Here is a 26,702-nt window from a genome sequence, read left to right as displayed (position 1 = left end):
GACCAAAATGAGAAAAAAAATCAGCCTATCTGCAAATGTACGCCAGTAAAATATGAGAGCCTCGTGGAAAATGGGGGGACGTGACAGTCAAAAGCTCTGTAACCAGGGCTTCCCTGGCGGCCCAGCAGCCAAGACTCCGTGCTCCCAGTGCAGGGGGCCTGGGTCCTGTCTGGTCAGGAAACTGGGTCCCACATGCTGCAACTAAGAAAGAGTTCACATGCCATCACTAAAAATCTCACATCTCACAGGAAAAAGATCCCGCATGTCACAGCGAAGACCCAGCACAGCCAAATACATACATTAATTAAACCTTTAAAATAAAGCTTTGTGACCCATTAAGCTATACTATACAAAGTCTGGGGGATTCCCGGTGGTTAGGAATCCGTACTTCCGCCACTGAGGGCCAGCTTTAATCACTGCTCAGGGAGCTCAGATCCTGCAAGACAGACGTGTGGCCACAAAGGGAAGGCTGGTGACGTCATGTGACCTAGGAGAGTAGTGAGTGTTGGTGGGCGGAGGGCTGACAGCCTGAACAAAGGAGAGCCCAGAAGGCAGACGCGATGACCACCCACCAGTGATGCCTCACTCACCCCAAACACCTGGCCCTGGTGGGGGCTCGTCAGCCCAGGTGTTCTGATCCTGGGTACCCTCAACACCCCGAGATCGCTTCTCAGGGCCTTGTCTCTGCTGCTCCGTCTGCCCTATCTCCCCACGCTGCGTCTCTGGACCATCACGTCCAGGTCAATGACACCCCCAGGTCCTCCATGGCTGACCCCTACCCAGCGTCCGTTTCTCCACTGCATCGCCCTGCTCGTTATCACCTCCAGTACAGAATATGCTACCTCCAGGATGATTTTGATTATCTGAGAAAAGGCAGACACAGGAGAAGCTCTGAAACCCTAGAAGTCCTCCAGAAGGATGAGGGAAGCCTACGTTTGTCGTGTCCCCCTCTGTGCCAGGCAGCCGAGGACTCATAGTCACAGGAGACGCTCATCACCTGAGAAGGTGGGGACTGGCTCTGCAGTGGGGACCACTTCCTTGTCCCCGAGCTCTTCCTGGGGACCCCCACCTCAACCTCTTTCATTTTTAGCTTAAGATGGTGTCCAAGCAGAAGGCTTGACCATTTCAGGGAGTGACTGTTTTCCTGGGTCTCTCCCGTGTATTCAGGACATAGAAAAGTTGTTGAATTTATGTTTGCTTCTCTCTTTTTTTTTCTTTTTCTCTTGTTTAGTCATTCAGTCGTGTCCAACTCTTTGTGACCCCATGAACTGTAGCACGCCAGGCTTCCCTGTCCATACCAACTCCCGGAGCTTGCTCAAATTCATGTCCATTGCGTCGGTGACGCCATCCAACCATCTCATCCTCTGTTGTCCCCTTCTCCTCCCACCTTCAATCTTTCCCAGCATCAAGGTCTTTTCCAATGAATCAGCTCTTCATATCAGGTGGCCAAAATATTGGAGCTTCAGCTTTCTATTGTTAATTTACCTTTTATTACAGGGGGTTCAGCCACAGAACCTGGAAAGGGGAAGCCGTTTCCCCTCTCCTTCGTTACCATCAGGAAGTGTTCACAGTCTGCCTTCACTTTTCTCTTATCTGAAAGGTTGTCTTGTACATAATTGTTTGTCGTCTGTTTCCTTGAACTTAAATTTTAAAAGTGGACACCTTTACTGTCCCCTCCCTGAATGTTCCCCAGCACAGCACCTAGAACTGTGCCTTGCACAGAGTGGTACTTAACAACGGTCTGAGAACCAAGGAATGAAATGAGAGCTCCAGGGTCTGGCCAGCCCCCCCCAGCAGTGAGGTCAGCACACAGCTGTCCGGCTCCTCTGCTTCCTCCCGGAGTCCTCGTCTACTGTAAGTGGGCTTCTGTCAAGCAGCTGGGGAGGTGACCAGATGGTCACAGGAGTTCCAAGCAGCATCCTTGTTTATTACCTTTACTGAGCACCCCTGGAAGGGCTCCGGGTGCTGCCCACACCTGCACGGGGCCAACCACAGAGAACAAGTGACTGCCCCAGGCCAGCCCCAAGTGGGAGGGGTGTGAGATGCTGTCACTAGTAGGGAGGAGGGGAGACAAGTCACTGGGCAAACAGAGAAACACATCTAGAAATCTCTCTAGATAACACAAAGGTTTTAAAGCACTTTTTTTTTCACCGTTCTCCCATGTTCTGCTCTCTTGAAACTCCCAGTTATTAATGAAGTTGTCAACCTGTTTAACCTCAGGGCTTACTCTTCTTGCAATGATTCCTCTTTCCTTGTTTCAAGCGGTGAAGACGTGTTTGCCTCTCTCCCTCTCTAAAGGATTAATGGGAGGTTAATAGACATGTCCTAAGTTGATGAAAGTGAAAGAGGAGAGTGAAAAAGTTGGCTTAAAGCTCAACATTCAGAAAATGAAGATCATGGCATCTGGTCCCATCACTTCATGGGAAATAGATGGGGACACAGTGGAAACAGTGTCAGACTTTATTTTTCTGGGCTCCAAAATCACTGCAGATGGTGATTGCAGCCATGAAATTAAAAGACGCTTACCCCTTGGAAGGAAAGTTATGACCAACCAACCTAGACAGCATATTCAAAAGCAGAGACATTACTTTGCCAACAAAGGTCCGTCTAGTCAAGGCTATGGTTTTTCCAGTAGTCATGTATGGATGTGAGAGTTGGACTGTGAAGAAGGCTGAACGCCCAAGAATTGATGCTTTTGAACTGTGGTGTTGGAGAAGACTCTTGAGAGTCCCTTGGACTGCAAGGAGATCCAACCAGTCCATTCTGAAGGAGATCAGTCCTGGATGTTCTTTGTAAGGACTGATGTTGAAGCTGAAACTCCAGTACTTTGGCCACCTCATGCAAAGAGCTGACTCATTGGAAAAGACTCTGATGCTGGGAGGGATTGAGGGCAGGAGGAGAAGGGGACGACAGAGGATGAGATGGCTGGATGGCATCACCGACTCAATGGACGTGAGTTTGAGTGAACTCCGGGAGCTGGTGATGGACAGGGAGGCCTGGCGTACTGCCATTCATGGGGTCACAAAGAGTCGGACACAACTGAGCGACTGAACTGGACTGAACTGAAGTTGTTCACTTTCTCTAGAAAAGACAAACTGAGTTACAAGGAAACACAATGCAAGCTATCACATAAAAGGGAAATTTAGAATCTGTTAAAGTCATTTAAATTTTCAAAATTTAAATCTTTTCTTAAAGGTTTTAACTTTTCATGAAGGTCACTTTGATGCTGTGACTGAGCTTCTCAAAATCAGAAGTCAGAGAAATGACCCCTCAGCTGAGAATCTGAAGGATGCTATTTACATTGCCCAGCTCTGATCCTCACCTCATAATGATAGTCAAGCTCCAGACATCAACTGAATTGTGGCCTCCAAAACAATTTCCTGGTTAGAAAGGGATTGTGAATACATTACAATATAAAATGTAATGAATACATTACAATGAAATCAAGAAACCTCAAATTACCTAATATTTTCACATTACTACAGACACACATTTGCTAATATTGAAAAATAAAAGCAAAAAAAAACACAAACAAACAAAAAACCCCAAACCCTTATTTTCCAGTCATACTTACCTGCTGGATGTATCTACATTCTTTTCCTTTTCCTTAAATCCCTGTGTCCGTAAAACACACAGCAAAGCTTTTCTGGTAACTGACTCACAAATGCAAAGGTCTCCAGGCTCAGCCCTTCCCAGGAGCCCCCACCCCCGCTGTGTTCACAGGTAGAAGCCACAGGAGGGAAAGGCTGCTGTTCCATCCCCCCCACCGGGCCCCACTTGGCCCTTCCCTCTGTCCGCCGCCAGGGCACACCCTCCACCCGGCCAGCAGCCGCAGGGACGACAGGCTGAGCCGCTTCCCCTGGAAAGGGCTCCTCATGGAGGCCGCCAGCCCTGACCCCTCCCGGACACCAGCCAGACCCCCAATGCATTCAGGCCAAGACTCAGAGGGGCTCACTGTCCACCAGACCTGCAGAGGCCCCACCGCCAGCCTCCACCCCAAACCCTGTCTGTCCAGTGCCCCTTGACCGCCGCAGACCCTAGTGCTGGGGGATTTGCCGTGTGTTTTCAGATCCCAGTTTCCTTTCAGCGGGGGTGGGGCCGGCACTCAGAGCCCCTTTTGCTGAATGGAAAGTTGATGAAAGGAAACCACTCACAGTTTTTTAGATTCTCAGCGTATTTTAACTCCAGAGACTTGAAGATGGAATGAGAGACTGTGGCTCGTCCAGTGTGTCCCTCTCTTTCAAAGCCAAGCACTTCCCACGTCTGGGTCTCCTCTGCCCGGGGCCTCCAGCCCCCAACCCACTCTCTCTCACTAGCTAAACACCAAACAAGAACGGCGTTTCCTTTTTCCAAAAACGCACTATCCTTCCAAAGGAAAAATAAAATTCTGAATGTATCCCGGGTCTGCATTAATGGGCAAAGTTTGGATTTCCCTGGTGGCTCAGACAATAAAGCGTCTGCCTGCAATGCCGGAGACCGAGATTCGATCCCTGGGTCAGGAAGGTCTCCTGGAGAAGGAAATGGCAAGCCACTCCAGTACACTTGCCTGGAGAATCCCATGGATGAAGGACTCTGGTGGGCTACAGTCCATGGGGTCGCAAAGAGTCAGACAGGATTGAGCGACCTCACTTTCATGAGTCGTTCACACATGGCTGAGTGGTGTGAAAACACTTTGCAAAGCCACCGACCTGGAGACGAAACTTCAGCTGCGAAAGCGAGCAATGCAAAGAAGGAACGAAATGCCGCCAGTGAAGAAAAGAGGTTCTGGCATTGCCGGATTGTTTTAGGAGTTTATCTGCGCGATTTATTTCCGTGGCCCTTAAGCTGAGAAGGCGTTTCTACAGGTAAAACGCGCTCTCGGACGAGGTGCCTTCGGTCACCCGCAGAGAAGCCAGACACCCCAGAGGCCAGAGGCTGAAAAGGCCGTTGACGCCTCAGGTGAAGCCGCGTCTCTCCATTTCCCCATCCTTCCGCTTTTCTTTTCTTAAGACACTTAAAGAATCTGCATTTGATGAGGCTCAAGAGGGGACTTCCTCTTCTCCCTTCTGCGCCGCTGGGGCGGAGGTCCGCGCCGAACCGCCGTCCTGCCCGCGCGGCGGATAGGCCACGCCGGCCCGGCGCGCAGCCGACAACCGAAAAGCGGCCGCGTCCGGTCGTCCTTTCCGGGCAGTATCCGGAGACGGCGCAGCGGATCACCCGACGCGGACACTCGGAAGGCGCGCAAACGAAAACTCTCCATCCCCGGCTGCCACACTCGCCGCCCTCTTTGCCCTGCGGGCGTGTGGCGCTCCCGCCCCAGGGGGCACCTCGCCTCGGGGCCGCCGAGGGCTCTGGCCGCCCGGAGCGGCGGGTGTCGAGGCCGAGGCGGGGACGCGCTGTGCCCCGCGAGCCCGACGCGCCTGCGGCCCTGGATCGCCCGTGGAGCTGGGCCCGCCGCACCTGCTCCGTGCGCCAGGCTCTGGCCTGGCGCCCGCAGATACCGCGCCAGCCTCTCCGTCCTCCGGGCTGCGTTTCTAACTCTTCATTCTGACCCTAAATACGAAAACTAACAAGAAGCGCCGGACTTGAGGTGGCATTGGGACAGGCCCGGGAGCCCAGTTGTCCCTAGCCGCCCCCGCACCGCTCCGGGCCTCTACGGGAAAGTCACGGGGCCCGCGCCCACCCCGGCCCGAGGGCAGCGGGTCCGCGCCGCCCAATCCATCCCCGAGGTTTGCTGCGCGCCCTCCGCGCGGCGCGCTGTTGGTTCTAGGAGCTCGACTGTCTGAACTCGTTGCTGTTATTACGACCCCGGTGAGAGAAGTGACAAAACGGAAGTCCATAAACATGAGTAACTTGCTCGTAGTCGCAAAACAAGTAATGGCAGGGCGTACGGGCTGGGGATACACGGAAATAAATGAGCTATATAACATGTGCGACCTAGTATATATTTATTAGCTTTTCAAACTGCACGTTACATTTTCCCATCAGAGCTTCGAGAGCCTAGCGGGGTGGCCTGGCGTCACCCGCCGCCCGGGCGCTAGGCTAGACCGGACGGGAGGGCTCTCGCCTGCCTCGCCGCCCCCGCAGCACCGCCCAGAGCCCGTGCCTCTCGCAAAGGAGAGATGAGACGGGATGGAGGAAAGTCCGCTGCGAGACCGCGAACGTGGGCCGCCGCTTGGTGGGAGACCGCCACCGGCGAGGACCCCTTGCCCAGGCACAGCGCGCAGCTTCGCTTTCTGTCCGCACTTGCGGGCTTCCCCGGGCACTCACGGTGCAGAGCCGCTGTCGGAGGTTCCACCGGCCCCTGGGCCGCGAGCCCACGCGCCACACCCGGGCCTCCGGCGCGCCGGGCATCGTACGCGGGCGCTTCGATTTTCTGCGGGCACGCTCTCCTAAGGACGATTGGCTCTCTACCCTCCTCGATCGAGTGGGTTCCTCTGCCAGAGCTCACGCACACGCACACGCACACACACACACGCACGCCGCGCCCCGGTGTCCGCCTGCGCCAGCCCCCGGGAACCCACCCACCGAGCTGCAAGGGTGCGCGCCGTCCCGGGTGCTGCGAAAGAGTCAGCTCACTCCAGGAGCCGCGAGATCTGGTCCAGGGAAGCCTCCCGCCACCGGGGAGAATTCGCTCTCGGCGGTGAAGCCACGGAGCTCGAACACACCCGGAGAGCCGGAGACCCCAGCTCGCAGAGGCGGGCTTAAACTTGCAGACAAAGGACCCATCTTTTCCTTATTAAAAACCCAACCAAACGTGCAACGTAAGAGATTGACGAGAGAAGGGGAGCAACCAGAGACCTGAGGCTTCAAAGAACCTTTAACCAAACAGTGCTTTTCTGGGTGGGAACACATTTCGAAATGTTAATTTTTTCACAATGTTTATTTCATCTTTATAGTCACTGTGGGAGGAGACACTTTAAAAATTTTTATTATTCCCATTTTACATACATAGAAAAAGAAAGAAATTGAAGCTCACAGACTTAAAAGAGCTCACCTTCACCGGGAGCAGGTGCAATCGTCAAAGGCCATCTATGACGTCACATCTCTCCCCACCCACTCTGGCTGCATTAAGGGGGAGGCTGAGAACAAAGATACCAGGTGCGGTTAGGGGGACTGGGAGAAAATCAGGCAAATTGACTAACATCAGATACACACCAGCCTTTGGGGATACAGGCCAACTAGGGTCTTCTGGTCTACCCCCTGCCCTTCATGGCTCCCTCACCCCAGCCTCCACAGGCGCTTCTGAACAATGTGAAAAAAAATTTTTTCCCAGCTGGCCACTGTCTGGGTAAACGATTGGAAAGCACTGTATGGTCCACTGGGATAAACACACACATACATTGCACACTTATATAAAGTGAAAGGACACTTTATACATAAGTGATCTTGCAGGAAAATGAATTCTGTATGTATGATCTGGTGCATGTGTAGAGGCAGGGCTAACTCTGGGGACGGCACAAATGAGCGTCCCCGAGACTCACTGCTAAAGGGCACACCAGTGACGGGAAAGGCTGTCACCCCTCACCAGCTGGTAGGCAGGGAAGCCCAGAAACTTGGGGCTGGAAGTCACTGGGGGAGAGGGCAGCAGAAGAGAGCATTGTGCTCTTAAAACACACATCTCAGCCGGTCTCCAAGTCCCCAAAGGAAGGTGCCTGTCTGCACCAAAATGCAATTTTAGGTACAAGAGAGCCAGAGCTGGAGGGCGTGGAGAGGACTAATAAGGGGGATTTTTAAAACACAGTGTTTGTATTTGCTCCAAAATATCTTAGCAAGAAATGGAAATCGAGATGATGGGTGTTGAGGGATGGCTTACGATACACCCTCCACTTCTGGAACTTTTAGTAAGAAAAAATATGAGAATAAAAACACAACCTCTTCATTTAAATGGGTGTGTTTTATTTTGTGTGTGAAAGTCACTCAGTCGTGTCTGACTTTGTGACTCCATGGACAATACAGTCCACAGAATTCTCTAGACCAGAATACTGGTGTGGATACCCTTTCCCTTCTCCAGAGGATCTTCCCAACCAAGGGACGGAACGCAGGTCTCCCGCATTGCAGGCGGATTCTTTACCAGCTGAGCCACAAGGGAAGCCCTTATTTTGTGTACGGTATACCTGAATAAAGTTAATTTTGAGGAATTTTTAAGTAAAAGTCAGACTAGATGGAGAAAGCCTTCTTATCTCCTAAAATGTGAAGCTCGGCCGCACCCCCCACCCCCCCACGGTGTCACAGACGAAGGCCGGTGGTGACAGCTTGACTCCCAAGCCCACCACTGCCCTGCCTGTTACCTCCCACCCCACGTATGCAGCTTGCCCCAAAGGATCCCAAAAACTCCCTTCTGCATTTTGCCAGGACAAATGTAGTAAAAAGAAGAAATAATAAACGCAAACTTCTCTTCCTGTCACATAGGCCTAGACAACAAGAGACGGTCTTGCAGTCTCTCGCCGCCATCCAGTGCGCAAAGCGCTTTCCCGGGCGCGGGGACGAAGCGACTGGCTTGTCCAGTGTCCGGCCGGCGCTCTGTTTGTCGCTTGTTTTCTGCTAGACCTCGGAGGCCAGAGCTCCAGGCGGGCCGCCCCGGCCCCTTCCTGGCGGCGGGAAACCAGAGGGGCCAACCCGAAGCCTGACTTTCTTCTGCAGACCAAGCTGGGTCGCAAGGCAGAGCGCGTTTCCACGGAGGGTCCCGAGCGTCTGACGGGCCGTCTTCCGCCTTAACGCGTGACGGGTCTGGAGAGCAGGGTGTGTCCTAAGGTGGCCACCGAGTCCGAGTCCGAGGGGGCGAGCGCCGGACTCAGTCGCCTGGGCCCGGCGGGTCGAGGGCGGCGGGCTGGGGGCGGCGGGTCGGGGGCGGTGGGTCGAGGGCGGCAGGCTGAGCGGGAAGATCGGGGGAGGCGGGTCCGGGGCGGTGGGTCCGGGACGGCGGGAGCGGCGGGGGCGGCGGGCGGGAATGGCGGTGTCGGGGCGCAGCGGGCCCCGCGATTCCCGAGGGCCTGGCGCCACCCGGCGGAAGCTAGAGGAACTTGCGCGCGCCTGGCGGAGGGGCGGCAGCCCGCGACCCCGAGACCCCCGGAACCCCTCTCTCGGAGGGTAGTACTTAGTGACGGCTCCAGAAAACCGTGCCTGCCCTCTGCCGCCCACCTCTCTCACCAGCAAGGACACCGTGACCGCCAGGCCGGGCTCTCCTTTTGCCCTGAACCCCGAGATGGAAAGCGCTTCCCCTAAAATTCGAACCGCCCCGCGGAGACGCGCGCGCGTGGACGCGCCGCGCGCTGGCCTCGCCGCGCGCTGGCCTCGCGCTGCCCGCACAAGAAGGGTCCACGGTCGGGGTCTGGGACCACCGGGCCGCGTAAATCATCCGGAGGGATGTTTGGCCCGAGTCCCTGTTTCCGAAAGGCTGTGGGAGGGTTTGGACGTTGATTTTCTGGCTGTCCTTTTTCAAGTGCGCGCCCCGCCCCACCGCAGCCCGTCTGGTGTGCGAGGATTGTTTGAAAGGGAGGAAGCATTCTTGAAGTGGCGGGTGATGGATCGTCTAAACCCTTCTGGGGCGTTTCGGGCGGGAGTTTCTAGGCAGCTCATCAATAAAGACCCCCCTGGAGAAGGGGGGCTGGAGAACAGCCCCCATCACGCAGCCCGGAGGCCTCCCGGCCGAGGCGGGGAGGGCCCAGGCAGGTGGAGACGCCTTGCCTGGACCAGCGCCTTCAGGCTGCACCTCATGGGCGCTGCAAGGTGATTTACGGGAGGCGGGGTGTGGTTCGCGGGGGCAGCAGAAAGGTTGGAGGGTTCCCAGCGCCGGGGTGTCAGGGACACAGGCCGAGGCAGCCCGCCATGCCCTGCTCTTACCCTCCCAGCACCTACCCAGCGCCCTGCTGCCCGATGCTTTCCTTGGTATAGATTTCACTTGGGAGCCCCAGCCAAAAACCTGACACCTCTCCCAAATCGGGAAGGGGGCAGGTAAGGTTGAAGCGGGTCCAACCACTGGAGGTTGGACGGGCTGGGAACCCCTGGGACCAAGCCTCGGGGAGACCGCAGCCCTCGGAGATGTCTGTCTCCACGCCCTCTGGGCCTGCCTGGAAGAGGCGGCGGCCCTGGGGGTGGGAACCGCGCTGGGGAGCCAGCGGCCGCTCCCTTCTAGGGAAGACTCGAACCTCGAAGGCCAGGTGGGCTTGGGGAGGCGGCCTCAGGGCTTGTCTAGCTCGCAAGGCCTCGGGTGCATTCCCGGGCCCCTGTCCCAGAACCAGCTAGCACTCCCTCCCCCTCCAGCAGGCTTCGCGGGTCACCGAGGTCAGGCCGCCTCCGGAAGGGGACCCTCGGCCAGGCTGGGGCGGGGGAGGGCGGGAATGGGGGGACCGTTGGAGGGAAGGCTCTTGAAAGGCAGCTCCTAGGACCTAGACGGCGTCTGGGTGCCCAGAGGTCCCGAGTCGGCGCTGGGCGCCGAGCACGCTTTATTTATCCGTGCAGAGGATGCTGAAGGACAAAAGAAATATTTGGACGTCAGAGCTGATTTATATTTTTGGAAGAGCTACGTTTCCTTTTTTGAAGAGAAGTGAGAGCGCCCCGTATCCTGAGCGCAGCGGGGAGACAGAAGGGCGGTTTTGATGCTCCAGGAAGTTGGTCCATCGCGAACCAGCACGCGGGGTTCGCTGCCCCGGGAGATATTTATTTACTGGGGGGAAGGGAAGGCAGGAGGGGAGGGCAGGAGGGGAGGGCAGGAGGGGAGGGCATGAGCCAGACGCGGGAAGAAACCCTGATTCGAGTGGGGCTGGGACCGCCAGGGCGCCCCAGGCTCGCGGCCTTGCCGGTTCGGCCTCTCCCGAGCGGTCTTGCGACCTCCCAGCGCGAACGCCTTTGCTCGCTGCCTCCGCAGTCCTGGGCGCGCACCCTCCTTCTTTCTGGGCCTAGCCCGCCCGCCAGCCCGCCAGCCCGCCCCCCCAGCGTGCCTGCTGCCTCCCCCCGGAGCCTGGGGACGCAGAAGCAGGGTGAGAGGGGCCCAGCAGGGTGGGCTCGGGAAGGGATGTAGGGCGTTCAGGGAGCCCTCGGCCCGCTCCCCGGACACAGCCCGGCTCCAGGTCTTCATCTCATCAGCCGGGCTCCCTCCCAGCCCACAAAGCCGACCCTCAATGATCTTGCAGAGGGGCTCCAGCACCCCACTTGTTCCTCCTGTTTTCTCCCAAGACTGGGAATGCCTGGGACAGGCTTCACCACTGGAAGCCTACTGGAGCCGCCCCCGTAGGAGACGGACACCTAGTGTCTGTTCCAGCACTGCCCTTCCTCTCCTTTGGGCGCGTCAGAGCTCCCACCCCTGGGAGGGATGACCACCCCTGCCACGGGAACACTGCTCAAGCCCTGCCCGCCTCCCCAGTGAACACAGCAGGACGACGGGGAGAGACCCAAGGCTGGTCCACTGTGGAGCTGCAGCAAGCGGGGGCCGGTGGGTGTCTGGGCCAGCTCCCAGAAGCACCCGAGAGATGCGTTTCCCAGCGTAGGGGGGCCTAGAAGCACGGCACCGCAGGGATGGAAGATGCGGGACCCCTGCCCTCCTCCCAGGCACCGCCCATCAGCCAAGAGAGTGGCCAAGTCTGCCCCCCACCCACTGCCAGGGCTGGGGATCTGGGGCCCACCCATTGATTCAGGAAGGTGGCTGTAAAAGCGTCCTGCCCGCCGGGACACGAGCTTTGGAGAGCGGAAGAATCTATCTAAATAAACATTGGAAATTGGGTGACTGGCTTTCAAACCTGGAGGTCTGGTGCTCTGGGCCGAGGAAGGCCAGCAGACAGGGGTGTAAAATTCCCACTGTTGCCGCTCAGACCCAGGTGCCCTCTCCAAGCCCAGCCGGCGCCTCCTCCTGGCCTTGGGGCCAGACTTTCTATTGTAAATCAGAGTTTTTAGATGGGCCTCTGGGACGCTTCCTCACACAGGCTCATTCCCTGGGCGGCCCTGCCCTCTGGAGCGGCCACCTTAGCTGTGCATCAAAGCACAGGCTGGGCGGGTGGTCACTTTCCATGGGAATCGGGCACCGGTGACTCCCTAGGCGGGGAAGAGAGGGCAGGCCCAGGGCCAGGGTGCTGGTGATGGAGGTCTCAGAGGGCCGCAAGCCGGGCGGTATGGGTGCGTCTCCGGTGGGTAGCTGGTTTAGTCTAAGCCATCTCATGTAAAACCCACGCAGCTGAGAAGCATGCTAAGAACATAAAACTTAAACCACAATAATGAAGAGATTTCCTAGAATAAAATGCCGATTATAGAACAAAATCAGAGAAACACAGGCTTCCCAAAGTTTACATTCCCCTGCGCTGGGGCAGGGGGTGGGACCTTGGGGTTTGCAGCAGAAAGGAACCCACAGCCCAGATGGAGACAGTCAACCTGAGAGGGGTCAGCTTTGGTGATGCGGAGGGGACCCCAGGCACCCCGCTATTTCTGGTTAACTGAGGAGTGCCTGGTTGGATCTGTACTCATTTTAAGGAACCATACCTTTCCTTCCCCTAAGATAGAAGTCAAGACTTTTGTTGTTTATAAGATGGTGAAAGTCTATCAGGAAGAGCTTGGAAACACGGAAGCCTCCTGAGCAAGGCTATTTCAGAAACAAACACAACTTTCCTTTTCAACCCTCTGCCACACAGAAATTCAGGTATTCCTACCGGGGACAGAGAGTTTGACATAACTGGTATTGCATGATGCGCACCCAGGAGATGTGTATAAAACAGTAATTAAAACAAAGTTCCCGGAGGCTTTGCTGCCCGGCAGTGGCAGCAGTGCTGGGCTGAGACCCCGGACCTGAGCTCCAGCTGGGTCTGTCACTTGTCCACGGGTGACTGATTATCTGACCTCTGGGCCCACAGTTTCCTTATCCCTAAAGGGGAAGGTAGAGGACCACCTGAGGGTCACATGAGATGAATGCAGTGAAACCTACGAGGAACACATGGAACGGCTTCCAAAGGCAGAAGGGAGAGCTCCAGGAAAGAGGTTTGACGAGGAGCCCCTTGCTGCTCAGATAACTACGAGGGGCCCCAACCTCCAGAAGGTCCTGGAGCACAGGGCAGCAATGAGACCCTGGGGAGGGGGCCCAGGTCTGCAGACCTGCTGCCCAAAGCCTCCTGCCTCCCCAGCATCTGCCTGGCCTCCTAGGACTCTCCCCAGGCTGCAGGCGGGTGTGTGTTGCAAGTTCAGAGGGTTTAGGTAAAATGGGAAGCACCATCATTTAGATGGCAAAGCAGTTTTAAAAACTGTTGATGACTTAAGCAGGTAAGTTGGTAGAAGCCAAAAAATGTATAGTATTTTTTTTAATGAGTATCCATGAACCCTCTAAAATCCTGGGCAAATTGAGAATATTTTTTCTGGAAGAAGGCTCCATAGCTTCCATCATATTCTCAAAAAGACTCCCAAACTGAGAACTACGGGTATGCAAGGTTATCACTAACTTTGTCCTGGTTTTAGGGTTGGTGCTTTTTCTTCACTCTCTGGATCCTAAAAGCTTTTAGGACCTGAGATCCAAGGGACCCAGAATTCCAGGTGCAGAAATCAGAGAGGGCTGAGAGCCAGTGACACATCAGCTTACTGAATTTTCCCCAAACCCACTGCCTGCCACTCCCAGCTCCAAAGGAGATGACTGCCTTCCTTGTCCCTGTGCTTCTCAGCTGTGCCAGTTGCCACACACACACACACACACAGGGGAGCTCCTTTCAGATATCCTTTTCTCACTCAGTTCCTACTGTATTTCATTATTTTTCAGACATTTAAAGCATTGATTTAGTAAACACACTATTTATTGAATACTTCCACTTTTACTTGTAATTAAGTTATTCCCTGTAAAATGACAAAAGGGGTAAGAGAAAAAACACCGTGAAATTAATGGGCCCCTATCAAAAAGGGGGGAAAAAAAAGACGCTCACCAGTCACTCAGAAAGGAATTCTTAGAAGTGGAAACAACTGCAAAGCCCCTTCCCCATCTCAACCAAAACATCCCATCCGGAAAAGAGCGGCTTGTTTCTTTTTTCTGTTGGAAATGAGCGGTAAACTGAGTTCATTTGGGCCGTGTTTTCTTAGCTGACTCTCGGCTACAATCAAGCCCTTTTCGGACACATTCCCATGTAGGTACCAGGGGTGCTCTGGAGGAAGCTGTCGACGCCTGTTCAGCTAATTTAGGTTTTCTTTGTCTAATTACAGTGGAGCTTAGGGAAAAGGAGCCGGGCTCAGGGCAGTAAACTGACACTCGGCCTCTGTGTGTGGTATCCAGGCAGGGTTTGATGGAAAAAGCCTGCTTCCACTCAACTTCAGGTCACTGTCTGGGGCCAGCCCAGCCCAGCCCCCAGCCTCCCCTCCCGCCCTCCGTCTCCCCTCTCCAGCCCCACCGGCGCGCTCAGCCGGGAGCAGCCCTGGGCTCAGGGCCGCCCGAAGACCTGGGGCAGCCCCAGGGCCCGCCTCGAGCCTGTTCCAGCCGGGCGGCTCTGGCCGCCACGTTCTTGGGACCCTGCACCACCTCTCTTTCTCTCCGCCCCGCTGAGCCGTCCCTTCTGAGCAGCCCTGCCTCCCCTGCGGTCCGCGGCCTGCAGCACCCGCTCCGGGCACCCCCATCATCCCTCTGTGGCCCCAACGGCTCCCAGTCCTCCGACCCCGGCCCCCCCTTCCAGCCCAGTCCCTGCACGTGTAATCCAGAAACTAACGGTCCAGGCTCACTGGGAGGGCGTCCCGGCCTGCCTCTTGCTTAGCTGGAGAGGACCGGCCACGCTGGGTGGAGCTCTGTCCCTGGGGGGCAGCTTCGAGGGGGCTCGCGGGCCGGCGGGGGCGGCGCGGGGGCCCGGGGTGTCAAGCCGGTGACAGCAGCCTCCCCGCCTCGACACAGACAACAAACCCGGCCACCTCAGTCCTGTCACTCCTCAGGGCCTTCTTCCTGCATTTTGTACAAACTCTCAAGTGGGAACGAAAGGAAGTGGGGACAGAAGCAAACAGGCGTCCTCTCCGACCTGAAAGGAGACTCTCCACGGGCCGGGCCTCGGCCTTGGCCGCCGCTGCGGGGGCTGCAGGGCGGGCCCGAGCGGGGACGGCGCGTTACCTCTGGGCGTCGGGCGCCCGGCGCGCGGCGGGGGCTCGGCAGCCTCTGATCGCGGCGGGCGGACGGCGTCGGCGCGGGCGCAGGGGCAGCGGCTACGGAGGTCCGGCGGCCGCACACTCGGCAGAGGACCGGCCCGGGGAGGGGGGTAAGCGGGGGGAAGGGGTAGCGGGGGAGGGGGGTGGGGGGAGAGGGGAAAGGGAGGGGAGGGGAGGAGCCGGGTGGGCCGCGCCGCCGGGGGCGCTTGGCTCCAGGATGGGCGACAGGGGTGCTGTCGGGGGCAGAGAGAAAGGAGGTTCCCTAAAGTCTAGGTGGTCGGGTTCTGCGGGGCGGGGGCGGCGGTGTCTTCCAAGGCAAATGTGAGCCGGGGTGCGATCCCTAGGCTTGCAAGGGGGTGGGTGGGGGACAGGGCGAGCGCCCGGCAGAGGCATTAAAAGGCCAAGGGGGACCCCGGAGAGCCAGGAGCGAGATAAGCGAGGGAGCGGCGGCGGCGGGGGGAGGAGTGAGCGCCGGCCCCGCGCGCCCTCCGGGGGGGCGGGGAGGAGGGGGCGGGCGGTGGGGGGACGGGGGAGGCGCGGGAGGAGGAAGTCCGAGAGACAGAGCGAGCCGCGCTCCTGAGGGGAGACGTCGGGCTCGTCCCCGGGGTCCCGGCCGCGGTCGCCGCTCGCCCGCGCAGCCGCCCGGCCGCTCCGGCTCCGCGGCCCGGAGGCCGCCGCGCAGGCCGGGCCCGAGGCCCGGGGAGGGATGCGCCGGGCGCCGCCGGCGGCCCGCGGCCTCGGCCAGAAGCGCCGGCAGGGCTGAGGGAGGCGACGGCGAGGCGCTGGCTCGCAGCGGCTGCGGCTGCAGCCCGGGCGGAGGGCTAGGGCGCTCGCCCGGCCTCTGGGCCGCCCGCGCTCCCGCGCCCCCGCGCCCGGCCCCGGGCCCGCCCCCGCCGCCCGGCCCCGCTCCCGGGCGCCCGATGACCTCCGAGGGCGGGCCGCCGCCACCCCCGCCGCGCCCGCCGCCGGCCCCGCTCCGCCGCGCCCGCAGCCCGGGCCCCAGCGCGCTGCAGGCCGCCCTGATGAGCCCGCCGCCCGCCGCCGCCGCCCTGGAGGCCGCCTCGTCGTCCTCGTCCTCGTCCTCGGCCGCCTCCTCGGCCGGCGCGGCCCCGAACGCCTGCAAGAGCGCGGGCGGCGGCGCGGGCGCGGGCGCGGGCGGCGGGGGCGCCAAGAAGGCGAGCGCGGGGCTGCGGCGGCCGGAGAAGCCGCCCTACTCGTACATCGCGCTCATCGTCATGGCCATCCAGAGCTCGCCCGCCAAGCGCCTGACGCTCAGCGAGATCTACCAGTTCCTGCAGGCGCGCTTCCCCTTCTTCCGCGGCGCCTACCAGGGCTGGAAGAACTCCGTGCGCCACAACCTCTCGCTCAACGAGTGCTTCATCAAGCTGCCCAAGGGCCTCGGGCGGCCGGGCAAGGGCCACTACTGGACCATCGACCCGGCCAGCGAGTTCATGTTCGAGGAGGGCTCGTTCCGCCGCCGGCCGCGCGGCTTCAGGCGGAAGTGCCAGGCGCTCAAGCCCATGTACCACCGCGTGGTGAGCGGCCTGGGCTTCGGGGCCTCGCTGCTGCCGCAGGGCTTCGACTTCCAGGCGCCCCCGTCGGCGCCGCTCGGCTGCCACGGGCAGGGCGGCTACGGCGGCCTCGACATGATGTCGGCGGGCTACGACGCGGGCGCCGGCGCCCCGGGCCACGCACACCCGCACCACCACCACCACCACCACCACCACGTCCCGCACATGTCGCCCAACCCGGGCTCCACCTACATGGCCAGCTGCCCGGTGCCCGCCGGGCCCGGGGCCGTCGGCGCGGCTGGCGGCGGCGGCGGCGGCGGCGGCGGGGACTACGGCCCGGACAGCAGCAGCAGCCCCGTGCCCTCGTCCCCGGCCGTGGCGAGCGCCATCGAGTGCCACTCGCCCTACACCAGCCCCGCGGCGCACTGGAGCTCGCCCGGCGCCTCGCCTTACCTCAAGCAGCCGCCCGCCCTGACGCCGGGCAGCACCCCTGCGGCCCCCGCAGGCCTGCACAGCAGCATGTCTTCTTACTCGCTGGAGCAGAGTTACCTGCATCAAAACGCCCGCGAGGACCTCCCAGGTAACGTGCTGCCTAGCCGCGGGCCATTGCCTCTGGCCTCCCGGCTCTGGCGGCCGAGGCCTGGGCAACGCGGCGCCCTTTTGGAGAGGGTGGGGTGACAGGGCCTCCCCCATACTCTTGGCCCCCGCCGGGCCTCCGGAGTTTCCACCCCTCCAGGAGGGAAGGAAGCGCCGGTGTCCAGAGTCTCCGCGGGCTGCAGGGCTCAGGCCTGGCTTGCCCGAGGGAGAAGGCTCGCGCCTTAGGGGACCTTGGCCAGGGCGCCGTGGCTGCTTTCTTTTGTCTTTTAAAGTCGGTTTTGCTGTGCTTTCACCTGAGAGTAAACGCTGTGTCCCCAGGAGGGCACGGGGTAGGCTGCACTGGGCCTTGCTGAGAGGTGTCCGGAGCAGGGAGGCAGGGCCTCCAGGAACAGAGGGGCCGGGGGACCATCACAGGAGGGACATGTGGCCAGGAAGGAGCGGCGCCCCGGCCTCCCCTCAGTGGGCCCAAGTCGATGACACACGGGTGCGGCCCAGGCCCGCAGGCCCCAGGGCCCAGGGGACTCCCCTGAGAAAGGCCTGCCCTTGGGCCCCACTTGCAGTGTTGCTGGTGTAAACCGTGCTGGTTGCAGATTATGAAAATTTATTGACTTGCCTAAGGCGGTGAGAGGTGGGAGGGGCAGACGGGGTGGAGGAGGGAATTTGAATATTTAGCCAGGTTTATGGGGACCGTGGAGATAAACCTCGTATTAACCCCTCTGCGGCACGCTGGTGTGCAGGGCAAGCGGGGCTGGAGCAGACCCATACCCACCGCACCTGGAAGAGGGTTTCCAGGCTGACACGCCTGCACTGTACGTTCGTGCATCGGCGTGGGAGCAGAGCGTCAGGGAGAGAGGAAGCCCAGAAATGGGCAAAAGATGTTGGATCCCTGGACGGTGAAGTTTCCCGAATAGGCCTTTTAACTGCGGGTCTCAGAGGTTAACTAAACAAAGACCGTCTGGGCGGACCACACCGGAGAGGATTCCAGCCTGACTCAACCCACTGAGAGCGGAGTCTTGTTCAGTTTTATGGGAATTTCAACAAGTAACCAACACAGCCGACCCTCCGCTCTTATTTTCTTTAACCCCCTCGGACTGGCTGTCAATCAGCGCCGGGCGCGCGGCGCGCTCTGCGCTCTCCCGCCCAGCGGTTCGCCTGCGGGCGCCGCGGCCTCTCCTCCCGGGTCCCCGCTCCGGCCGCCCGCTAGGCCACCACCTGCACCCCGAGGCCTCGCTGTTGGCCTGAAACACTTCCTTAAACTTTCCAAATCGCGCAGACAGAGCTTTCTGACCATTCTGAGAGGCCACCCTCGTCCCGCCCCGCACACCAGGCGCGCCCAGGTCCCAGAAGCGCGGAGACCGGCGGGCACAGCCCCTCTAGAGGAGAAGGGACTCCGCCTCCCAAGCCCCAGGGCTCGCGCGCCCTTCGGGCCGAGTCTGCGGCCTGAGGAGTCCCTGGCCAGCCTGGACGCTCTGCTTCGTCCTCCTCACCCCCACCGCCCCTCCAGTGCCCTGACCCCCGCCTCCGCCAAAGCTCTTCCCCGCGGCCTGGCGGCCGTCTCCCGGGCCAGGTCCCTCAGGAACCCGGGGCTGCGAGTGGAGCAGGGAGGCCGAGAAAGAGTCCGGAGCGCGCACCCAGCTCGCCCCGGAAGACCCAGGCCGGCGTGCTCGAGGAGGCCCCTCGGCCTCGGCCTCATCGAAGCGCCACAGGGGGCCGCGGATTAGAGCCGCGGGAAGCGGCGCCGCCAGGTGCTTTAGCCTGGGGGCGGGAGCACCTGCGCGGCCGCAGGGACTCGCGTCTGGGCGCGCGGTGGGCCGCAGTCGGCGCCGCCCGACGCCGAACATGGGCCGAGCTTCTGGCCACGGGGCTGCCGGGCGGCTCCGCAAGCGCAGGGCGACCGGGCGAGGCGCCGGGCCGCGGGGTAGGGTGTGCGCGCGGAGAACCGCCCGCCGGGCACCGGTGAGGGCTGCGCATTCCCCAGCGCGGGAGGCTGGAGAGGCCTCAGGGAGCAGGCCTAGCCCAGCGGGGCCTGAGAGGCCTGCCCCTGGACCCCCAGCCAACTGCGCCCCCCCGGGCCGGAGGCGCCGAGAAAGCAAAAGCAAAAGTCGGCGACAGGAGGCCGGCCTCAGGTCCGGGAAGAGGCTGCGGGCCGGCCCGGCGCTCCAGGGGCTCCCGGCGCGGCGAAGGGGCCGCGGCCGAGCCCTTGCCCCAGGGCAGGCCCTGTCCTTGGGCTCTCCCCTGTCTAGAGGCACGACCCCGGGACGGGCGCGTTCTCCCGGCCCCTCTCCCCGCCAGTGTTTTCTGCCCCCTCCGCTCCTCCTGCCACTGCCTGGCGATCAGTTGTTTGGGAAATAATGCGGGGCAGGGGCTGGAAACCAGAAGCGAGGGAGCCCGTGGTGTTTCTGGGCTGGGAGCCCTAGGGCCAGTGCCCAGGGCCCGGGCCGGTGGCTGTTAGAGCCCCTCCGGCCTCCAGGATTAATAGGAACTCAGGAAGGAGAGCCTGGCTTCTGGGTAAGCGGCCTGTGCTCCGTGTTTGTGGGCCCCTCAAAACCAAATAGCAAACCGGAATTCCAAGAGTCATCCTGTGGCCAAAGCTTGAAACTCAGACATTCTGGGGCTGGGTTTCCTCTCCCAGGTTTTCAGCAATAGAAAGACAGGCCCACCCGCTTGGAGTCAAAAAGAGATGCATGTTAAAGGACAATTTTAAGAATCACAGGCCGTGCCCTAGTGGAACAAACGTTTCTGAAGAGCGTTTCTCTTCTCTCCCCTTTCAGTGGGGCTCCCTCGATACCAGCACCACCCCACGCCTGTGTGCGACAGGAAAGACTTCGTCCTCAACTTCAACGGCATCTCCTCCTTCCACCCCTCTGCCAGCGGCCCCTACTACCACCACCACCACCATCAGAGCGTCTGCCAGGACATTAAGCCCTGTGTCATGTGAACGCAGGGCGGGGCCTGGCCCAGGCCCCCGCTGCCCCCCGGGCGATGACCGAGGTGGACTCCCAGCGTGGCCACGCCAGTCACTTGGAGACCCCAGGTGAGCGTCACGCATTGATGTTTGTCCACTCTTGGTAGGAGGACAACCCCCGGTGAGGTAATGCCCCAAACACACGGAGGCTCCCAGCGACGGGAGATGGTGAAAACTTACCACGCAGAAAACACAGACGTGGAACTCTGGGATCTTCATTGCCTTCAGTAACCAGGGTCTGAAACAGGCAGACGGGCTGTGTGTGTGTGTGTGTTTTTCTTTGTCTATGGAAAATGTGTGTGCTCTTTTTTTAAAAAAGGCAGTGCCCAGCACAAGATTCCAAGAGAGCCTCATCTTGTTGCCTGGCTCAGTGGGAGAGCTGTATTTTGCCAAACACTACCTTTGGATCCAGGTGCCAAAGAACATTATCAAGAAAGTATTTAGCAATGATGTGTCTAGTTTAAGAAACGTGGTCTCCAGTATTGTGACAATACAACGTTTTTACAAGGCTGTTTTCTACCACCATAGTTTAAAGATATTTTTATGATCTTCGTGTATACTCACACTTTGCTTGTATCTTAAAAGGAGGATATATTTGCACTTATGTATACTTTTACAGTTTGCCAAACTATTTTGATGTACAATTTTTTCAATAAAATGTATATAACAAATAGTTGCCGGGGGGGACCTTTCTCCTCCATGGGCATCTGATCGCCAGGATGATGCAACTCTACACTGGGCAGGATTTTTTTCTAAGCTGTGTAATTGGCGTGGTGTGGGGTCTGTGCCTTGAGTAACGCAGGCCAGGTTCTGATTGCGGGTCTTCTCAGGAGAGAAAGGGAAGAAGAAACGTTTTCTGTTATTTCTTTGCTTCACCCTCGCTCTTTCTGGCCAAACCGAAACCAGAAAGTGAAAGGAGCTTAAAGGAAAGCCAGGCGCCCCTGCCCTTCGCTGTCCTTCCCAAGTGCCCGGCCTCTGCACCGTGCTTTCGCTTCCCCACCGGCTGGGCTGGGCTGCCCTCCTCCGGCTGCGAGCAGAGGGCAGGTGCCCAGGACACAGGCCCTGCATCCTTAGGTGGCCGTCAGATCCCTGTGTCTGGAGGGGAAGGTGAGGAGGGTGTGGGCAGTCCTGGCATCAGGGACAGAAGCAGGATGAGGCATGTGTCCACCCCCAGTTCGGGGCACAGAGGTCGGCGCCCACGTGCCGCCCCGGTCTGCCTCTCTGCTCCCATCCGTCCTTCTCCAGGGAGCCGTGGTTTCCCTTGGGATTCCCTCTTGGCCATTTCCTTTCTTGCTTGGTTTCCAGGCCTTCCCAGTCACAGATGCTGAAGGCCAGGCTGAGAACTTCTGGACCGAGAGAGGAGACCAGCCTGGGCAGAGGGCCTGGTGCCGGCCAGCCCTAAGGAGCAGCCTGCAGACCCCTGAGCGAGGCAGAGGTTCTCCAGGTGCTGAGTCCACTTTGAGGACTCACCTTGGATTCCCACTTCCTGCAAGCTGTCCCCCCGTCGGTCACCAGGCCCCCGATACCCCAGGGTGGACATCTCTCACCCTGGGACTTTTGCATGCCGAGTGAGTTTTCAGTCCAAAGACAGTCTCAGTTTAACATCTTGTTTTACAAAGTCCTAACTGTCTGCCTAATCCTGAGGCTTCCTTTCTATATTTTCCAAAATCTCGCTGTGATTTAAACATTTTTTTGTGTCTGCTTTATCATCTTTGCAGTTAAATAGGGATTTTTTCCCCCTTTTATTCTGAGCTACTCGGGGGCCTGCTATAAATTATGAAGTCAGTTTCAGAGTCTGCTCCGACCACAGTGCTGTGTTTACATTCCTTGCAAGGCAGCCGGCATGGTCGTAATTTATATCCTAAACACTTGCACATAACTTGTTTATACAGAGAATGACGTGCGAGGAGGGCTGCGGCCGGCCCGGCGAGCCCAGCGTGCCCCCTCGTGGTGAGAGCCGGCCGGCGCCTGGGATGCGGGGTCCGCGGTGCCCCAAGTGGCCGTTTTGGTGCTTTTCCTCCGACTCCTCTGACGTGAGGACGCCGGTCCTGTCGCAGATCCGCCCAGACAGACCTCAGAGATACAGTGGGCTCGGCTTAAACTAAACGCTGCAATACAGTGAGTCACATAAACTTCTAGTTTCCCAGGGCAGGTGAAAGTCATGTGTGCACGCTGCTGGGGCCCGTCAAGAGGCCAGTAGCACTGTGTCCAAAAAGCAGTGTGCAGACCTCAATTTTAAAACATTTTATCACTGACAATGCTCGACCCGGCTCTTCCCTGGCGGTCCAGTGGTTGAGAATCCGCCTGCCGATGCAGGGGACGGGAGTCTGATCCCTGGTCCGGGAGCATCCCGTGCGCTGTGGGGCAACCACCGAAGCCACACGCAGCACGGAAGACGCAGCACAGCCAGAACCGAGTGCAAACGAGTAATTGTTAAAAACGCTGAGCCTCGTCTGAGCCTTCAGTGAGCCGTGGTATCCCAGTGACATCAAAGACCGCTCATCACAGACCACCGTGATACACATAAGAATAATAAATACTAATGCTGAAGTTTCACATAGCGTAAGAATCACCAAAATGTGACAAAGACACTAAGTGAGCAAATGTCACTGCGAAAGTAACACTTTTGCGTGGCTGTACACAGGGGTGCCACTTTGAAAAAAAGGCTGACCCTGGGAAGCCCACCACGGTGAAGCCAGTGACAGCAGTGTCACTGACGAGACTCCTTTGTCTGGCGTTGCAGACGCGGGTGCGGTGGCCACATCGGTCACTCAGGGCTGATGGAGCACAGGCTGCTGGGCCCACCCCGACTCTGATAAGTCCGAGGAGCCTGCATCCCCAGTCAGCTCCCGGGTGATGCTGGCAGAGTGGGTCCAGGAGCACACTTTGAGACCCACAGGCCCAGCAGTGCAGTCTGAGTTACAGAGATTTTACAGGTTCAGACGGTGGGTGTTAAGGCTTGTACGTTAATTTGTTAGGCAAAGATCTGAGAAGGTTTTTTGAAAGCAGGTTGCACACAGAAATGTCTCTGATGGATCACTGGCCCCTGGGAAATGTAAGGCCTAACTTTGAGCTGAGCCCTGCACAAGGAAGTGGAAACCCCCTTTTTATCCAAAGCCACGATATGCCCCATTCCATTCTAGTCACCTCTGCAGAGAGCTCAGGTGGAAGCACTGAGGCCTCTCTACCTCGGTACGGAGAGTCTGGGTTAGTGACGTCACAGCTCTCCAGACAGACAGCAGTGGTGATTAAAGCAGGCAGGAAAAGGAATTCCTTTGTTGGTGATAAAAATCTTTAGAGGGTGGAACAGAGAGAAGGTAAAGGTCCCCTCAGTGACCCCCAGACACAGATGGGTCAGGCAGTAGCAGCAGCAGGGGTGGGAGAGAGGGAGCAGTCTGCAGAGGGGGCTCTGTCTCGCAGGAGCTCCCGTCCTGACAGGAGCGGAGCAGCCTTGAGGCAGGGCTGTGGTCCTCCGAGCCCATGGAGTCCTGTGGCCACCACAGGCACCACTGTGAAGCCCACAGTCTTCTGCTTTCCTTGACTTCTGCCAGGATTCTGGGCACGTAAGTGGATTCTCCCGTTGTTCATGCCCAAAGCTTCTCAACTGCTGCAGCAACGGTCAGAGCATTTGGGGAGAATCATCTCGACTTACATTTTAGAAAGTGGAAGTCTGATTTCCAGGAAAATCTTCAGGTATTAGATGGAATTAGCACCTCCTTCCCGAAAGAAAACCTCCCTTGTAGATTCCTATCTACCTAGTCACCTAGTGACTGAGCGAGCATAATGGTGATTAATTCAGAACAGGCAGCAGCTTCTTGAGCATGGAAATGTTTTTTAATATATTTTATCAGAGCGGAAATACATTTTACCAAAACTGCCTCCACGAAATCCTATCTGAGCAAGGAAAACACCCCAGATGCAGCCACCGGGCCAGGCTGGGTCACAGCTCACGGATGCCAAGCTCATTTGGGAGAAAACGCAAGTGCTAGAAGTCCTTCCAGAGTTCAGCCCTGAGTGTGCGGCTCCTGACTGGCATGTGTTCAGGGCTCCAGTCCCGGGGGTCTCGGCCTGAGTGCGTGAGAGCGAGGAGGGGGTCTGGGAGTGGGTGCTGAAGGAGGTGCCTCAAGTGTCCCCTCCGGAAGGGCCCCCTTCAGCCCAGGAACTGCTGTCTCACAAGAGAGGTGTGGGGGCCTGACCCCCGACAGCTCAGCACCGCCCGGGACGGGCAGAGCTCCCCAGAGTCACAGGCTGCTCCCACTTTGTTGAGTCTGGGAGCCTCTCTCTGGCACAGCCGTCGTTCGCATGGCTGGGACGTGGCCTGGGACCCCACTCCATTTCCCATGCTTCTCCCCACCGGGCCCCAGGCCCATCCTGTCACCCCACATTGCCCACCACAGGGGAGGGAGAGGCAGGGCACAGAGCCGGGGTGGGGGCTTGAGCTGCACAGGGGGCGTCTCTTCGTTGGGGCTCCCCTCCCCCGTGTGACCACACCACCATGGTCTTCCTTACTCCATCCACCCCAGCACTGACAGGTAGGAAGTGTTAGTTGCTCAGTCGTGTCTGACTCTTTGCGACCCCTTGGACTGCAGCCTACAGGCTCCTCTGTCCTTGGGATTCTCCAGGCAAGAATACTGGAGTGGGTTACCGTTTCCTTCTCCAGGGGATCTTCCCGACCCAGGGATCGAACCTGGGTCTTCTGCACTGGAGGCGGATTCTTTACCATCTGAACCACCAGGAGAATGTGGTGGGGGGGTGAGTGGCTGAACCACAGGACAACCCCCACTAATGGCTGTTCTTCAAGAAGAAGAACCTCCATCAGGAACTGCTTTCCTGGGTTGAAATTCAAAGTGACCAGGCTGGCATTCGGTCCAGAGAGAGCGAGTCAATGGCTGTTACTTGGTGACTTGTCCACCACAGTAGTGGGTCACAGCCTTGGCTCCTGGTGGGGACCTGGGGAGCTCTGAACGCCATGCATGTCACCCCCAGCCAGGGAAGTCGGCTCCCGGGGGGCCTGGCCCCTGCGGTCCTCAGATGGCCCCCAGCTGCCTCTGCAGCTCGGGTGGGATTGACAACCGCTAATGAACACGATCTTGTTTATGTTTTACAGAAACCCTCTAAGGAAGGCCTTATCGTCGTGAGTTTCAGACGGAGACGGCCATCCAGCTGTGTTTAGCTGGTGTCCACACCGGTGCCATGCCTGGCACACTGCCTGCCCCCCGGCAGCTTTGGGTGGGCGCGTGAAGCACCGGGTGGGGGGATGGGAGGCTCTGGCCCCAGCCCACACCGGGAAGGGGTCACCACCCCGTGGCCACAAGGTGTAACCTCACAGGAATCAGTGATCCTGGTTCCTCCTGAGTAGGAGGGGGGCACCAATGGGGGATTGGAGGGACGCAGGGCCCCCAGGCCCTGTGCGCTGACAATACTCCATCCATCAGGGCCAAGTGGGGGACCCAGCACTGACTGGGAGAGCCTGGTGCCTGGGCCAGTGCCAGAGGCCCTGCTTAAGTGGGCAGACACGCACACGCACATACACGTAGGTGGACAGACAGACATGGTCACACATACACAGATGCGCCCACAGACACACACGGAGACGTGGACACGCGCTCACACGCCGCCCGCAGACACACACGGAGACGTGGACACGCGCTCACACGCCGCCCGCAGACACACACGGAGACGTGGACACGCGCTCACACGCCGCCCGCAGACACACACGGAGACGTGGACACGCGCTCACACGCCGCCCGCAGACACACACGGAGACGTGGACACGCGCTCACACGCCGCCCGCAGACACACACGGAGACGTGGACACGCGCTCACATGCCGCCCGCAGACACACACGGAGACGTGGACACGCGCTCACACGCCGCCCACAGACACACACGGAGACGTGGACACGCGCTCACACGCCGCCCGCAGACACACACGGAGACGTGGACACGCGCTCACACGCCGCCCGCAGACACACACGGAGACGTGGACACGCGCTCACACGCCGCCCGCAGACACACACGGAGACGTGGACACGCGCTCACACGCCGCCTCTTGTTCAGTGGGCTTCCAGCCCAAGAGCTGAAGCCCAGCCTTGCATCACACCTGCTGTCGTTCCAAGTCTCCAAATTGACCACAGCAGTTTAATAACTGCCTTCTGAGGCTTCCTTCTCTAAAGACAGGAATTTCCCCTCCTCTGATTCTAGAAGCAGGAAAACAGCCTCTTTTCAATGTCACTTTTGTTTTCAAAGGCTAAACCGACCTGCTGCCAGAGGCAAGGCCACAGCTTGGAACCAGGGTGGGACCCACAGTTGTCCCAGACACACATGGCACTTGGGGTGGGGGCATGGGCTGCTCCTCCAAGGGCCGAGGTCCCCGTGGGCTCTGCACCGCCCGCCTCTGAGCGCTCGGCGCTCCCTGCAGTGGGGAGAGCAGCTCTGGGGGGGGCCTGTCAGGCTGACCCTTCACATCAGGACCCGAGCTCGAGAGGCACGAGGCAGCGGCCTGGATTCCACCCGGGTCGGAACCCGCTCAGCAACACCAGGGAACGTCGCTGCCCAGCCTCGAGGGCA

The 26,702-nt window shown here is 59.0% G+C and overlaps 1 protein-coding gene and 1 long non-coding RNA gene across 5 annotated transcripts in view; one reads left to right on the top strand and one right to left on the bottom strand.

Moving 5' to 3' along the window:
• Positions 1 to 15,151, bottom strand: part of LOC133236812 (uncharacterized) — a 43,265-nt gene extending 28,114 nt beyond the window's left edge. Inside the window, exon 1 of the long non-coding RNA XR_009733052.1 lies at positions 15,026 to 15,151. This is a non-coding gene — a long non-coding RNA (uncharacterized LOC133236812). The remainder of the gene's footprint in view (positions 1 to 15,025) is intronic.
• An 814-nt stretch (positions 15,152 to 15,965) lies between these two features.
• Positions 15,966 to 26,700, top strand: FOXF2 (forkhead box F2). Of its 4 annotated transcripts, XR_009733049.1 has the most exons (4): positions 15,966 to 17,151; positions 19,940 to 20,202; positions 22,026 to 22,251; positions 25,241 to 26,700. XR_009733049.1 is itself a non-coding variant. In XM_061399007.1 (2 exons), exons 1-2 carry the CDS (start codon positions 15,981 to 15,983, stop codon positions 20,104 to 20,106), a joined length of 1,338 nt encoding a protein of 445 aa, XP_061254991.1. In that variant the 5' UTR covers positions 15,966 to 15,980; the 3' UTR covers positions 20,107 to 20,806. The 4 variants fall into 4 exon arrangements, 1 of the variants encoding a protein (XP_061254991.1); XR_009733050.1 differs by lacking the exon at positions 25,241 to 26,700 and having other exon boundaries at positions 22,026 to 22,689; XR_009733051.1 differs by lacking the exons at positions 22,026 to 22,251; positions 25,241 to 26,700 and adding an exon at positions 21,439 to 21,822.
• The last annotated feature ends 2 nt before the right edge of the window (positions 26,701 to 26,702 follow it).

Source organism: Bos javanicus, chromosome 23 (genome assembly GCF_032452875.1).
Source record: "Bos javanicus breed banteng chromosome 23, ARS-OSU_banteng_1.0, whole genome shotgun sequence".
Lineage (NCBI taxonomy): Eukaryota > Metazoa > Chordata > Mammalia > Artiodactyla > Bovidae > Bos > Bos javanicus.
Note: the sequence above shows the minus strand (reverse complement) of the source record. Positions and strands in the feature narration are given on the sequence as shown.

Coding starts and splice junctions, on each gene's coding strand:
- FOXF2 (XM_061399007.1), top strand. CDS start 15,981: ATGACCTCCGAGGGCGGGCCGCCGCCACCCCCGCCGCGCCCGCCGCCG. Junction 17,152..19,939: donor CGCCCGCGAGGACCTCCCAG/GTAACGTGCTGC, acceptor CTCCCCTTTCAG/TGGGGCTCCCTCGATACCAG.